This window comes from Chrysemys picta, chromosome 7 (genome assembly GCF_011386835.1).
Source record: "Chrysemys picta bellii isolate R12L10 chromosome 7, ASM1138683v2, whole genome shotgun sequence".
Classification (NCBI taxonomy): domain Eukaryota; kingdom Metazoa; phylum Chordata; order Testudines; family Emydidae; genus Chrysemys; species Chrysemys picta.
The window spans coordinates 118,379,971-118,394,248 of NC_088797.1; the positions used below are offsets into that span (position 1 = coordinate 118,379,971).

A 14,278-nucleotide genomic window follows, 5' to 3' on the forward strand; every position below is an offset into this window, starting at 1 on the left:
CTAATTGTTCTAGAAATATTGCAAACTTAATAAGTAGGCCACTGGGATCATATTTTTGCCATCAACATGTTGCATCATTTATCAGAAAGTTTTGTAATTTTACATAATTAAGTCTCAAAATGTAAATTTTAAGCACAGTTACTGCATAATCTTCAAGTTGATGCTATTTTAATTACACTGAAAAATATATTTGGGAAGGGGCCCTGTATTTTATTATATTTACTTCTGTCAAATAACTTTTAATTGTGTGACAAGGTGCCTGAGCAAGGCATTGTTTTTTTTGCCATTTTTAAACAGCTTATGCCACTCGAAAAGGATTACTCCCTTTGTAAATTGCTGTTTCAACTGAAAGGTACCAATTAATTAAGCCATTTACATAATACTGTCTTGGATCAGCTACCTACAAAGATAAAGGCTGAAATCTAGCTTCTAAATGAACAAATAAAGTTTTAAGAATAAATATATGTTGGTAATTATCTGTAATAATACGAATTAGGAAATGTGGCTGATAAATTGAATGCGCCAGCAATTAAAAGTAAATTCTCATCAACCAAAATTAATAGGGAAGTCTATCCAAAAATTTATTGCTTTCATTTATCTTTCGTTTACTGTCACCTTATGTGCCATCGTATCATTTGATGTCTCGCATTGTTACCTGACGTGATGTGATGGAAGGCATAAAGTGTCTAGATTTCAAAGGACATGCTTATTTTGGGTTGGATTTACTTTTCCAGTTTGGAAATAAATCCTAGAACTGACACATACATAGTCATTATATACCCAGCATGGAACTAACTGTAACATTATTTACCAGGAAAAACCTGGGGTTCTTTAATGCACACATTTAAAACTATATTGTCTATTTAACTAACTATATGTAATTGATTGGAGTTTGCGGTTACACAGGCTATAACACGTAAAATAAAACGATTAAGTCTTTAGTTTTAACAGATTCAGCAGGAAAAACACAGCTTCCAGCAAATTTTGATATGTCTAGCATTTCGCTACAATCTCTGTTCCTTGGCAGATGAATTGGTGCAAGCCCCTTATTATGATGGAGCAGCACATTTACGCTGGAGGTTTGCACTACCGTAGTTACAGACCCAACCCTATGCAAAATATGAGTGCCGTTCAACCTCCAGCTCAGAAGGTGGCTTCTCAGCATCCACTTGTGAAATACTACAGCTGATTAATGGCCCGACCCTACCAACTACACAGGCAAAACTTCCACTGAAGTGAATGGAAGCTTTTTGTGTGTGTGTGTGTGTGTGTGTGTGTGTGTGTGCGCGCGCGCCCCTGCACAGTGACTGTAGGATAACTCTGCTTTATAGCCTACATGTTTTTTTTCTTCTTAACCACACTAAATATAGTGCTCTATCACCAGCTAATAGAAGGGGACAAGTTTCCTTCAATATATCCCAACCATCATTTCTCACCATACATAAACAAACTTGTAATTTTAAAATTTAATCTACAGAGATAAATATTAAACAATTTTATCTGAGTCTGGGGGGTTCAGCATCTACAAAAGTAATGGGGTTATGTATTAAACACATTAGGCTTATATTTGCCAAACCAAATCACTAAGCTCTGTTCCTGAAAACACTTAATTTTGAGTAGTTGATTCTATGGGACTAGTCATATGCTTAAAGTTGTGCACATGTGCAAGTGGTTGTAGGATCAAGGCCTAAATCAACAGCTATCGAGATTTCACTTTGGAGTGCTACACCAGATAGTTAAACTGCATTTAATCTAAATAACTTGCATTCTCCATTTGGAGGCAAAATTGAGAGTGAAATCTCTTTAGGACAGGGACTGTGCCTTTTTCTGAGTTTGTACAGAGCCCACCACTTGGTGGCTGCTACCAGAAACATAGAATGTTTGGAAAATATTAATTTAATACTCTGTTCTCGGCCTGCTCCTCAGCTAAGGTACTGCTTGTTACATTTTTATAAAAAATACTGAACTGCATTTTACCCAGGTGTTTTTTTCCCCTAAATCAAATCTTTATTTTGTTTCAACTCTACTGTGAATCTGTTATTATATACATTTCTAGTGCACAACTGAGTTACTGTCATTTGACTTGAACTGTCTTGTTGTACTGTGGTGAGGTATCTCACAGGGGCTCTCCAGCTGGAGCAGTGAGCTTCAGAACCTGGTCACCTAGACCTCTCACAGACATATGGGATCTCTCGTCAGGAGGAAATACTTAGAGGCAGCTGCAAATAATGGCAACAAGCCTGGGATAGGCTGAATGGAATGTGGAGGGGGGGCTGGGGGAAAGAAGACGAAGGTGCAGGCTGTGATAATTAGGGAGGAGAGCTGGTGTTATAATAGACTGAGAAGAGATGAGCTGCCAACATCAACAGGTCACATGTCAAAACAGCTCAATGCATTAGTCAGTTAACAGGAAGTGATAATACAGACCCGCTGGCTTTGTGTCAACTCTCATACTAAATCACTTTCAGGAGCTTTCAGGTACCTGTTTTAGTGACTCCCTCAGCTCCAGTCTAAATATATTGCAAGGTAAATGTGACAATCAAAACAGGGTCTCTCTCGCCCTATTTTTAAATGTATATTTCAAGGAAACACCACAATAAGGAGATAGCAACACATGCTGTTGGACTACCATCATAAGCAAAATTTTCAGGAAATAGCATATGAGATATATATATATATATATATATATATATATATATATATACACACACACACACACACACACAGCCACAGATATACACATACATATGTGTGCGCACAAACACACGCACACACACGTATATGTGCATGAAAGAGAGCATGTTTAACTCATTCAATAGTTCATTATATAGAGAATTAAACAGAAAATGCCCGTTTACAATTTTTAAATCTGCTCCCTGCCCACTAGAATAAAATTGCTGTTAAATTAAAAAATGAAAAATCTGCACAATCTGACATTATAAAGACCCCTTAGCAAAAAAGTGGTTTTCTTTTGTGTTTTTTTTTCAAAGTAATGTTTCAGAGAGTCCTTTTGCATTTTAAAATGTTTAAGTATTGCTCCTTCTTTAAGCATATGAGAGGACAAGAGTCTGTTCTGTTTTGTAGGTTTATCAGTCTACTTTCTCGAGAAGACAAAAAGTCTATCAGTCCCCACCCATCATGTAGCCTCTCTCTGCCTGCATACTGAAAGCACAGCACTTACATTAGGTGGCACTCCTCCCCACAACTCATCATAGGGCAGATGTTCTCAACCGTGTCTTAGAAAGAGGCAGCTAAGCAGGTCCCTTTGCATAACAGAATCCAAAATCACTCATAAGACTAATAAATTTCTACCTCAAGATTCTTATTCTTCATATTGACATGAACAAAACAAAACGATTCTTCAAAAGACACATTTTCACAGTTGAGGTTTTAACCACGTAACTCCCTTTTATATGACCCTGCAACCAAAACCCAGCAGCTTTGCTGTGTACATTTAAGGCTCAGTTTTGAGACTGGGTGCATCTGTCTGGAGCCCACCCGGCAGCCCGCCACAGGATAGAATTTCAGATTGGAAGGAAGCATCCACTTTACAGTCACTGAGTCAATATTAAGATGCATCTGCTGAGTTACCATGAAAGGAAAACATTAGCTCCGAATGAAGAGTTGTGAGAAAACCCTCCTAACTCACGTCTACTGTTTTCTATTCTCTGTGAAGTAAGAGCTCTTTGTGTATGCACTTGAGACTATGTCCCCATCACCTCCTCAAGTGAATGGAATGTGGGTGAAAGCTTCCTGACTGGCAGACCTAAAAGCTGACATCTCCCTGTATGAACAGAACCCATCTATAGTGGCAGCTGCAAGCTCAGAAGCTGTTCCACTGATGATTCCTCCAGTCCATTTTCAAGAAATATCTCTACAAGTGAGAGTGGTTCAGTCTCCAGACCTAGTCTGCCCTACATAACCAGTGTCTCACCCTGTCTGCTAAGAACTAGACTGAGACCACCAACTCAACCTACCAAACAGCAATGATTTCAAGCTGTTACCATTCCGAGTCTGATCTGAATTATTGACCTGGAGATGAAAGGTTATGTATCCCACTACCAATCTCTTGAGCTATCCCTTGGTTGTAAAAGGGACTACAAAAGTTACTGAGGATCTTAGAAACATCATAGATTAGGTAGCTGTAGATAGATATTAGCAGCGAGTTTATGAATTTCAGAGCTTTCAGACAAAGGGATAGCTTCTTTTAGAAGCTACATATGGAAGAAAGCAGCAAGTTCTGTGCCTTCCTTTCTGAAAATGTTTTTACTTCAAGAACAGAATAAACAATCAAACAATTAAAAGTTATGTAGATTCTTGTTTTTTTCACCAGGCTACTAGACAGCTTTATTCTCACTGATTCCTTTGGTGATTGTAGTTTTATAGTCCTTAATATGGGAATTTCATACAGATGTCAAAGATAAAATAAGACCAATATCGCACAGAATGTGGTGGAGATAGATATGATGCATTTATGGTCAAGACTAAGATAAACCATGTTTTGAGAACTTAAAAACAGCCCTGTCTTTAAACAATTATTTCTTCTACTTTCACCTCACTTGCAAGCATCCACCTCTCCACGTGAAATTCTCAAATTTGAAAGCCTGACATCCAACTGACTAGGACCGCAAGAGCTTTTCTTCTGCAAAATGTACAATCATTTCTCACAAGCTGACAGTGTGTGATTTGTTATCTTAGACATAAAGTATACAAAAAGCTTTAGAAATTCCCCATACAGGACCATCTGTTTAGTGTTACCCCATTTATTCCCCTCTTTTTCCACAAAATGCTTGAACCAGAAGTATATGAAACACTAATAACAAGTAGAATGTTCAACAAATGTTAATGACTGCTTAGAACTCATCACATCTTTCATTCTAAATTCCTCAGGGAAGCAATTTGTGTATCTTCAGAAATATACACTATTAGATTTTCTCACCGGCCTGCAGAAATGATATTTTCTTTTTCAGTAATTTACATTTATTCAAATATGGTGAATACAGATGGTAACAGATGGGGTTCCTTTCCCCCATTTTCTCTGGCTCTACTTAAGCCCCATGATGGGACTGCACCGCTGTAAACCAATGCATTGAAGAGGGGAGATATATGCTGGCTTTGGAGAAGCTGATGCATGGGTGTTGAAGCCCTGACACAGGTGCGTGTTATCATTTTCTTAGGCTCAGATGCTGTGGTGACAAGCATGGTAAGAATGTGTAGATGCATTACGTAGGATTCATAGGCTACATGACTTCACAGAGCCAATGGCTGAAGCCTGCATATAGGGGGTGCAGAGCAGTGCCAGCCACTGTTCCAGAAGATCTGCAGTACATGTGTGAAGGCCACTTCACTTCAGTGCCAACACTGAAGAGGGTTATTCAGGCCCTGTGAAGAAGCAGTCTGTCACCCATTGTTTCTTTCTTCAAAGAATCGCTACACATTTTAAAAATAGTAATCTTCACAACTGAAGCTAGTATCATAATCATTTTTAAAATGGTAAATTAAGTCATAGGGAGTCTCAGAGACTTGTCCAAGGTCACATTCTGAGCTGTGGCAGACCCCGGGAGGGAAACTCAGGGCAGGTCTTCACTACCCGCTGGATTGGCGGGTAGTGATCGATCTATCGGGGGTCAATTTATCGCGTCTAGTATAGACGCGATAAAATCGATCCCCAATTGTGCTCTCCGTCGACTCTGGAACTCCAGCTTGCGAGAGACGGAAGCGGAGTTGACGGGGGAGCGGCAGTGGTTGACTCGCCGCTGTCCTCACGGCCAGGTAAACCGACCTAAGATAAGCCGACTTCAGCTATGCTATTCGCGTAGCTGAAGTTGTGTATCTTAGGTCGACCCCCTGGCTAGTGTAGACCTGGGCTCAGAATCCTGACTCAACATCTGGCTTAATGTCTAACAACCCCATTTCCCCCTTTTCAGTTCTCTAGAGACCCTCCATTGTGGTGCCCCTCCATTCTGACCAGAAAGGGGTAGATACAACTCTCACCAGAGCATGATGTTGCTTTGTGTATCAGCCAAAACCTGGGAGCGAAGGATTGCTGAAGGGTAAATGAGGTGTTCTCTCATTGTACGATTTGAGAGCATTATTACCTCCAGAGTGTTCCCAAGGCCCAGTGAGTCAATGAATGGGGCAGGCCTTTTGTGACAACATAATATACTGAATAAAACACATTTTAGATGAACTCATTCAAATGTATATAACAACAACAATAAAAATATAATAAATAAATAATAATAATAAAGATATATAACATGCATCCATTGGGAAAATATATACTAGCAGCATGTTTAATTCAATATGGCAATAAATATTTTGTAAACTGTTTTCATATTTGCAACCAACCAAACAAGTGTTAGATTCGAAAACCCAACAATAACGCCTTACTGAAGCAACGCATCCTTTTGCAACAACATAGATGTTAAACAACTAACGTAAAATAGGAACCGGATGATGTGTGGCTTGGGAAAGTTTAAGAAACTGAGTCTCTGTTTATATCGTCTCAGGCTCATCCTTTCACATGCTATCATAAATTAAAGAGCTATAATGAACTCTGTCATGAAGGGGGATTTGGTCTAAAGCAACAATACTACCATTTGATATGAGAATAATCTATTGGGACCTATAATACCAGCTTGTCAGCTATTTTAAATCAACTGACCACAACTAGCAAACAACTATTAACATGGTGACTGCATGGGGATACAAAAATACACAGTGTCTGCACTGGTGAACCACAAAGTATTTCTAAAAGAAAAAGGAAAAAAGAGAGTTGCCCCCCCCCCACTCCCAAATTGGTTGCTAAGACAATGAACCTATTCAGTATTTACAATCTTTTGTGCCTTTTTATAGAAATATTCCACCAATTTACAATTTATAGCTGGTGGTTGACCATATAATTTGTGTGCTAAACAGATCAAAATGTTCACAATTGGGCTAACTGTTACATTAAAGCAGTGATTAGAGCACCCTGTATATATAACATCAGAATCTTCTTTCACCTTTGAAAACAGATTATAAAACCTTCTTAAGTATATGCTATAATAAAGCCATGCTGGCAAAGATTGTTTACTGTGCACTTCTTAATTCAGCAGTGGCAACTCCAATCCTCTCTGTTTCTCTCTTTATAAGCTGGCACAGACACATCTTTCCTTTTGCGTGGAAGGCAGAAACTGCAGAATTAAGGGAGGTGACCTTTGTAGTAGCTCTATGAAGAGCAGTTGGAAGAGGCTCCGTGAGCAGTGGTGCAGTTTGTGGCCTTTCTCAGAGAAAGGCAGGCCACCACACTGGTCTCCAGTGGCACAGAGAGCGGAAGTTCTGAGGTCAAGCTAAACCCCAGGTCTCCCACACAGCACAGCAACATGTTGCTATTGCACTAATAGGTAAGTTCAAATTATTTTATTGCTGCCTTTGACTCAACAACAGATAACTGAAATACGGAGATAATAATTTAACCTCCCAAATATGGCATGTTATAAGGTTTTTAATATTTTTCCAGTATATAATTCTCTGAGGACAGACACGTTTTCTTTAAAAAGAATCCCATAGCACAGTGGTTCTCAAACTGGGGTCTGTGGAACCCCAAGGGTCCACGAGGGTACTCCAGGGGTCCACAAGTCATGTCCGGGGCCACCGCCCTGCTGAGCCACCCCTCCCAGTGCCTCCTGCATGCTGCGAATCAGCTGTTTAGTGGTGTGCAGGAGGCACTGGGAGAGAGGAGAAGGAGTGGGGATGTGGCGTGCTCGGGTAGGGGGCAGAAAGAGGTGGGGAAGAGGAGGGGCAGGGGTGGAGCGGGGGTGTGAAGAGGTGAGGCGGGAGTGCGGTCTTGGGGGAAGGGGTGGAGTGGGGACGGGGCTTGGGGCTGAGTGCGAGTTGAGCACCCCTGGGGAAAATTTGAAACCAGCTTGGGGATCCGTGAAAAATTTTAAATCAAAATGTGGGTCCCTTGGGTTGCTAAAGTTTGAGAACCGCTGCCTTAGCACGTACCATTGGAAAAACACTTTAGGATTTACCATCTCCCTTTTCAGAACTGAATGAGGAAAACTGTACAGTGTGTGGATATAAAGCAACACATTTTAATACAGCAAGACATTTCCAAAGTATTCTGGGCAAACTGTAAATAATTAGTTCTAATTTAACAAAGCAGCGGATACATTTTCACAATAATGTAATAACAAAGTTATTTTCAACACAAGATAATACAAAATAAAAGGTGCAGGATTATTTTTATAATTAGCAAAATGTAGTTTTCCTCCAATTTTCTTATAATAAAATAAATGAGAGAAGTATTTTCACTTAGATCATTTAAAAAACAAACAAAAACCGATCACTTCTGGGTATTGACCTGGCCTTGACAAGTTTAGCCTGAAGTTTGTAAGTTTCAGAACGTTACCCAGTGACTGAAAACAGCTCATTCAAATGGGGATGCTTATGCAGCTTTAGCTATAATGGCAGCTCATGTTTCTGCTATAATAAATAAAAAATAAAAAGTTTGGGAAAAATTGAAGAATTTTTTGACACCATGTTACACTGTCTCCTGAGCTGAGGGCCATTTTTATTGGGCATTTACAAAGCCAAAACTAGAGAACAGACTTTTTTTTTTTTTTTTAGAAATGCTCAATGGGACACATGAGCTGTGAACCCAAACTACACTGACTCAATAGCGGTATATAGCTAAGAGAAGAGGTGCATATGCTCTTTTGTATGGATGAGAAAGTATACCGTGACTCTCACTTGGAAGCCCAGGGACTCCCAATTTTCCTTCGCACCTTTTGCTTGGACAAACATTCTTCCTGCCAAAGAATATGACTTCCTTTGGATCTCATCAACCTCCTTTCTCAACTGGCCAAACAAATTGGTACTTAACAATGCAAGGGAAAGTGCCCTCTTCCCAGGTGCTGACTTCAATCTCCACAGCATGCCCAATCCCAGCCCATGTTGGCCTGGGAGTGAAGGAGAACAAATTAGATATGAATTTGCAATGTGATACAGTACAAAAGTTAGACATGACTTTGGGCTGCATACTCAGGGACTCGCATCATGGTAGTGAGATGCCCTCCACATGATCTTGCCAGGGCCACACCAGGAATATTGTAGTTCATTTCAGGGCCCTGGTTATGGGTAATAGAAAGTTTCATATAAATTAGAGGGGATGAAGACAATAGCAACAAACATAATTAAGGACTGATTTGTAAGCAAATGTCAGATTACATATATATATATATAATGCATCTTTGCTGAAAGACAACTAAGGATGACATGATAACTGTATACAAGTATTTGACAGGTGTACACACCCTGAAGAGACAGGAATTGTACAAGCTGGTAAAACAAAGGTATAATTAGGAGCAATGGGATGAAATGAAGAAAACTTTACATTGTGAAAAAATATTGAATTTGGATATGGCACTTCCTACACTGACAGCACTTAGCATACATACAAAAAAATATCTATTTGATCATGGAAGAGTCTCCCAAGACAAGGAGCTGGAAGCCCCCTATTTTGGGACATTTAAAATAGAGCTAGACTAATCTTGATAGACAAGATGGTTTAATAGGTTTTTTCCCATATTTGTTGTTTTTAATTGTATGATTAAGATTGTTTCTTGAATGATCCATTTGCTTGTGCTATCGTTACACTGGCACAGAGATGTGAGTACATGGTAGAACAGTGGGAACTTACTAAATAATTATACACAATGAAATCTGTGCCAGCCACTCAGGTTACTGGATATATGACCCACATTTACAGATGAGTGACACACATGCAAATGTGGTCAGATAAATATTACCTCAGTAGAGTGACAGTTGTACACTGCACTAGTATCTACTTACCCATCTATTTATATAATTCCATCACCACAGTATTTGGGTGCCACATAGACATTTAAAAACAAACAACAACATAAGCTTTCTCTCCATCTCACCATTCCCCTCCCCTCCCCTCCCTAATCTCTCCTTCCGGCTCTTCCCAGTCTGTAGGAGAAACAACAGAGCAGTGTAACTGAACTCTGACTGGCTTCATGGACAGACAAGTATACTATTTAGTTAACCAGAAATAATCTTAATGAAACTAGAGTTCATTTTAAAAATACTGTATTTTATGGATGAGCTGTTATTTATCATGTTTTAACCATTAACAATGTGTGTGGTGCTGTACAAGACAGACTCATGTGCTTTTTGACTACCTCAACCATATAAAGGTATACAGCTTCCTGAAAGGTACTGAGCATCTGTCTTAGTCAAAATACAGTGACCAACTACTCAATTAAAACATCCATCTGAAATCTAGACATGTCATTTAGTACAATAGAAATGAAGTTATTGTAATAGAACTTTGCCACAAAACCAATATTTGCCCTTCAAAAGTAAACCTTCCCCTTAGCGTTTGTCTAATATCAGACTATTATCCTGGGACAACATTCAAGTTAGCCCTTAACTAAAATTCCTACTAAGAAAAAGTGGATTGTTTTTTTTTAAACAAATGCAAGAAATCCCACAGAAGCTGCAGGGTAATGTTTCTCATTAACCAGAACATACATTTTCAGAAGTAAAACTGCATGCTTTTTTCTGACAATAATTAACAAAGTATTGTATATCATTTAAAAAAAATTTACTCCCTAGATAATGACTTTACCATTTCTTTACACTGATGAATATTGCCAACCTGTTTGTTTTTTGTTAGGAACAAAGAGAGAAGCCCAAAGCCCATTGCTGCTAGCCATATTTTCAGGCCCTCTCTTCTATGTCGTTTTGAACTATAATAAGAAAGAAAATCTTTTTTTAAACGTAATATAGAAAAATTAGCATGACCAAAACAGTTTCAAACCTCCTTCTTCAAATGAAAGTACAAAATGAATTTGAAATTGCAACTGAAGTAACATTTGTCTTAGTAAACAGCAATTTGTACTGATAAGTTTATTTATACAATCGCTAAACACAAAATTTGTGCATCTGTATTATTCTACATGATGGATCCAAAATTCAAGAAAAGTAAAATTGAATAAACAAAAGTATCTGTATATTTAAAAATGGGGTTCTTTTATTACTCCACCTAACACTAAATCAGCACAATAAAACTACCATGTTAAGAAAGTCTTACAAAGTTTGAATGAGCAAGTGTACTTCATTACAAAAGATAAAAGTTTTTCCTTCCTTGCAGTGAATACAGGTAATTTCAGAAGCAGCAGCTCATAATTATTCACTGTTGAAAAGCTTAAAAAAGGTCCATATTGAAATCAGTGACCTCCAGTTTCCCTTATGAATGAATGGAGGCAAAAATTCTCATTTTGCTGGAATGTTGGTTGATAACAGAGTTAGGCAAAACATGCATTTCTTCATTACAGTATGGTCTACGGGTTCATTTAAATAACAATATCCAGCATAAACGTCACAAAAGAATTATCTAGCAATTTCAATCTCCTGAAATGCATTATTAGCGCTAACAATAAGCACGGAGTAAATAAATGAATGTCTTTTAGTCGCAGTATTATTTCCGATTATTTAGCTTTATGCATATCAAACTTTATATTCAACCCCTTGGTCAAGAGTATTTGCTTGGATAACTTTTGAACTGGAACAGACATTTAAAATGTCTCTCCAGGTTTTTTCCCCTCCCCAGAAGAAATCAACACACATTGCCCAATCCAGAAAAGCTATCTGTTTCTTCTACAAGGCATTTTAAAGCACCATTTTCATTATTTTCATGCAAAAATCCAATCAAATTAGATTTTTCATTAATGATATCAACCCTGTCACAATATTGAACTACATAAGCAACATGAAGAGGCTTCTTCAACCCACAAATTTCAGCAAGTTGGGAGAAAAGACAAACTACATCTTAGTGTATAAATTATACAGTAGCAAGTATGGAATCTAAAATCATCACCTCTTTGGAGAGCCTTATATGATTAAATGAAATCACGAGATAAATCCTAGGAACATGTGTAAAGTATAAAATCTCTGGGTTTAATACATTGTCCAAAGGCACATTACGATTGTGTGTGCTGTGTATCAGTTTTAGAAGGCATTCACAACAGATAGTGTAATGCCTTCAAAGAAAGCTCAGAAAGCAGAAATTGTACTAGTTATGCATTACAGAGGTTTTGCTGTGTTTAATTTGAATGAGCGCTCTTATTTCTTGTACAGATTTCAGAATGTATTGGTTGATTACAGGATGACCATGAGCTGCCAAAGTGATGCGGCCGTGAAAAAGGATAATGCAATCCAAGGATGCATCAGGCGAGGTATTTCCAGTAGAGATAGGGAAGTACCATTATACAAAGCACTGGTGAGACCTCATCTGGAATACTGTGTGCAATTCTAGTCCCCCATGTTTAAGAAAGATGAATTCAAACTGGAACAAGTGCAGAGAAGGGCTACTAGGGTGATCAGAGGAATGGAAAACCTACCTTATGAGAGGAGAATAAAAGAGCTTGGCTTGTTTAGCCTAACCAAAAGAAGGCTGAGGGGAGATATGATTGCTCTCTATAAATACATTAGAAAGATAACTTGAATAACTCCTCCCCGTCCCTGGTATTTAAGTGCCAATGTTGATACAAGAACAAATGGATATGAACTGGCCATCAATAAGTTTAGGCTTGAAATTAGATGAAGGTTTCTAACTATCAGAGAAGTGAAGTTCTGGAACAGCCTTCCAAGGGGAGCAGTGGCAGAAAAAACCCAACTGGCTTAAAGATTGAGCTTGATATGTTTATGGAGGGGATGGTACGATGAGACTGCCTACCATGGCAGGTAGATGATCTGTGACTGCTAGTAGCAAATATCTCCAACAGCCAGTGACGGGATGTTAGGTGGGGTGGGATCTGAGCTACTACAGAGTATTCTTTCCCACATGCTCAAGATCTGACTGCTCGCCATATGCGTGCTAGGCATCGTCAGGAAGGAAATTTTCCCCAGGTCAGAATTGCAAAGACCACAGGGCTTTTTTAGCCTTCCTCTGCAGCAAAGGGTATGGGTCACTTGCAGGTTTAAAATAGTATAAATGGTGGATTCTCTGAAACTTGAAGTCTTTAAATTATGATTTGAGGACTTCAGTAACTCAGCCAGTGGTTATGGGTCTATTATGGGAGTGGGTGGATGAGGTTCTATGGCCTGCAATGTGCAGGAGGTCAGTTTAGCTGATTATGATGGTCCATTCTGGCCTTAAAAACTCTGAGAAGGATGGTCTTGTGATTAAGGCACGGGACTCAGACTCAGGAGGCAAAAGTTCAATTCCCAGGTCTGTTACAGACTTCCTGTATTACCCAGGGCAAGTTATTTAATCTCTGTGTGCCTCAGTTGTATAAAATAGGGATAATGCTACTACTTTCTCAGTCTTCTCTACACAGATGATAAACTCCTGTGGGTAGAGACTGCCTCTTACCACGTGGTTGTACAATGCCTAGCACAAAGAGGCCCCAATCTCAGCTGGGGACTCAAAGTGCTACCATACTATTAAATATAAAATCTGACCATATTTCTTGGTGGCCGGCCGAGTGCCTGGAGTCAAGTTACAAAGATTAACTTAAAGAAAGAAAAAAGGGGACCCATAACTTTTCATCCACAATAGAATTAGCAGCATCACGTATATGGAACAAAATATACAGGGATTTTTACTAGGCGGTATCATGCAGTTACTACAGAGGAGTTTCTTTATCTGTTAATCTAATTTCAGGGAGATTGTCTGGAATCTTCTGTGCTCAGTAAAGCCCTTAATTATTAAGAGAACCTACACAAAACTGCTTAAGACCAAAACAATGAACAAGCATAATGATTTAACTATCTTTGCTTTCATAATTGGCAAATTTCAAATGACTAATAGAGAAGCCTGTAACTCAAAACTAATGGAACAGAAGTACTACATAGTTTTAATTTTATAGTTCTGTGCCGTCAGCAGCCGTAGGCTAAAAGGTTACGTGTGTCTGGAAGTAACTGTAAAAGTACTTGTAAATATTAGTCATCTGCTGCAAGGAGTAAATGAATAGTATTCTATGCCCTTTCTACCTGAAATGCAATTTGGCACTTTCAAATGCTGATGCTAAACACAGACCAGTAATGTGTTTCTGTAGCATTCGGGATTCTATACATGTGTGATCTTGCCCTTCATTTTATAGCCATTTAGGTACAAATGTGATCTCACTTTCAGATCTATAGCCAAATATGATAGATATGACAGATAGAGATGCATCAACCTGTGAGACAGGTATAATGATATGCCATGCTCTAAATACTGGGCCATTTCCCTCCCCCCCCCAGCTGCTGGGTGGCACAG

General features: G+C 38.8%; 1 protein-coding gene across 10 annotated transcripts in view; it reads right to left on the minus strand.

Moving 5' to 3' along the window:
- The window catches only part of VTI1A (vesicle transport through interaction with t-SNAREs 1A), a 343,084-nt gene that overhangs the window by 62,353 nt on the left and 266,453 nt on the right, over positions 1-14,278 (minus strand). For 2 of the 10 annotated variants that reach the window (XM_065552485.1, XM_065552487.1), the window contains one exon: positions 9,368-10,763. The exons of 7 other annotated variants lie outside the window; for them this stretch is intronic. In XM_065552485.1, coding sequence (XP_065408557.1) covers positions 10,619-10,763 — 145 coding nt within the window. In that variant the 3' untranslated portion in view covers positions 9,368-10,618. Of the gene's footprint in view, positions 1-8,061; positions 9,117-9,367; positions 10,764-14,278 lie in introns of those variants that run through there. One more of the 10 variants, XM_065552495.1, reaches the window with a different exon arrangement.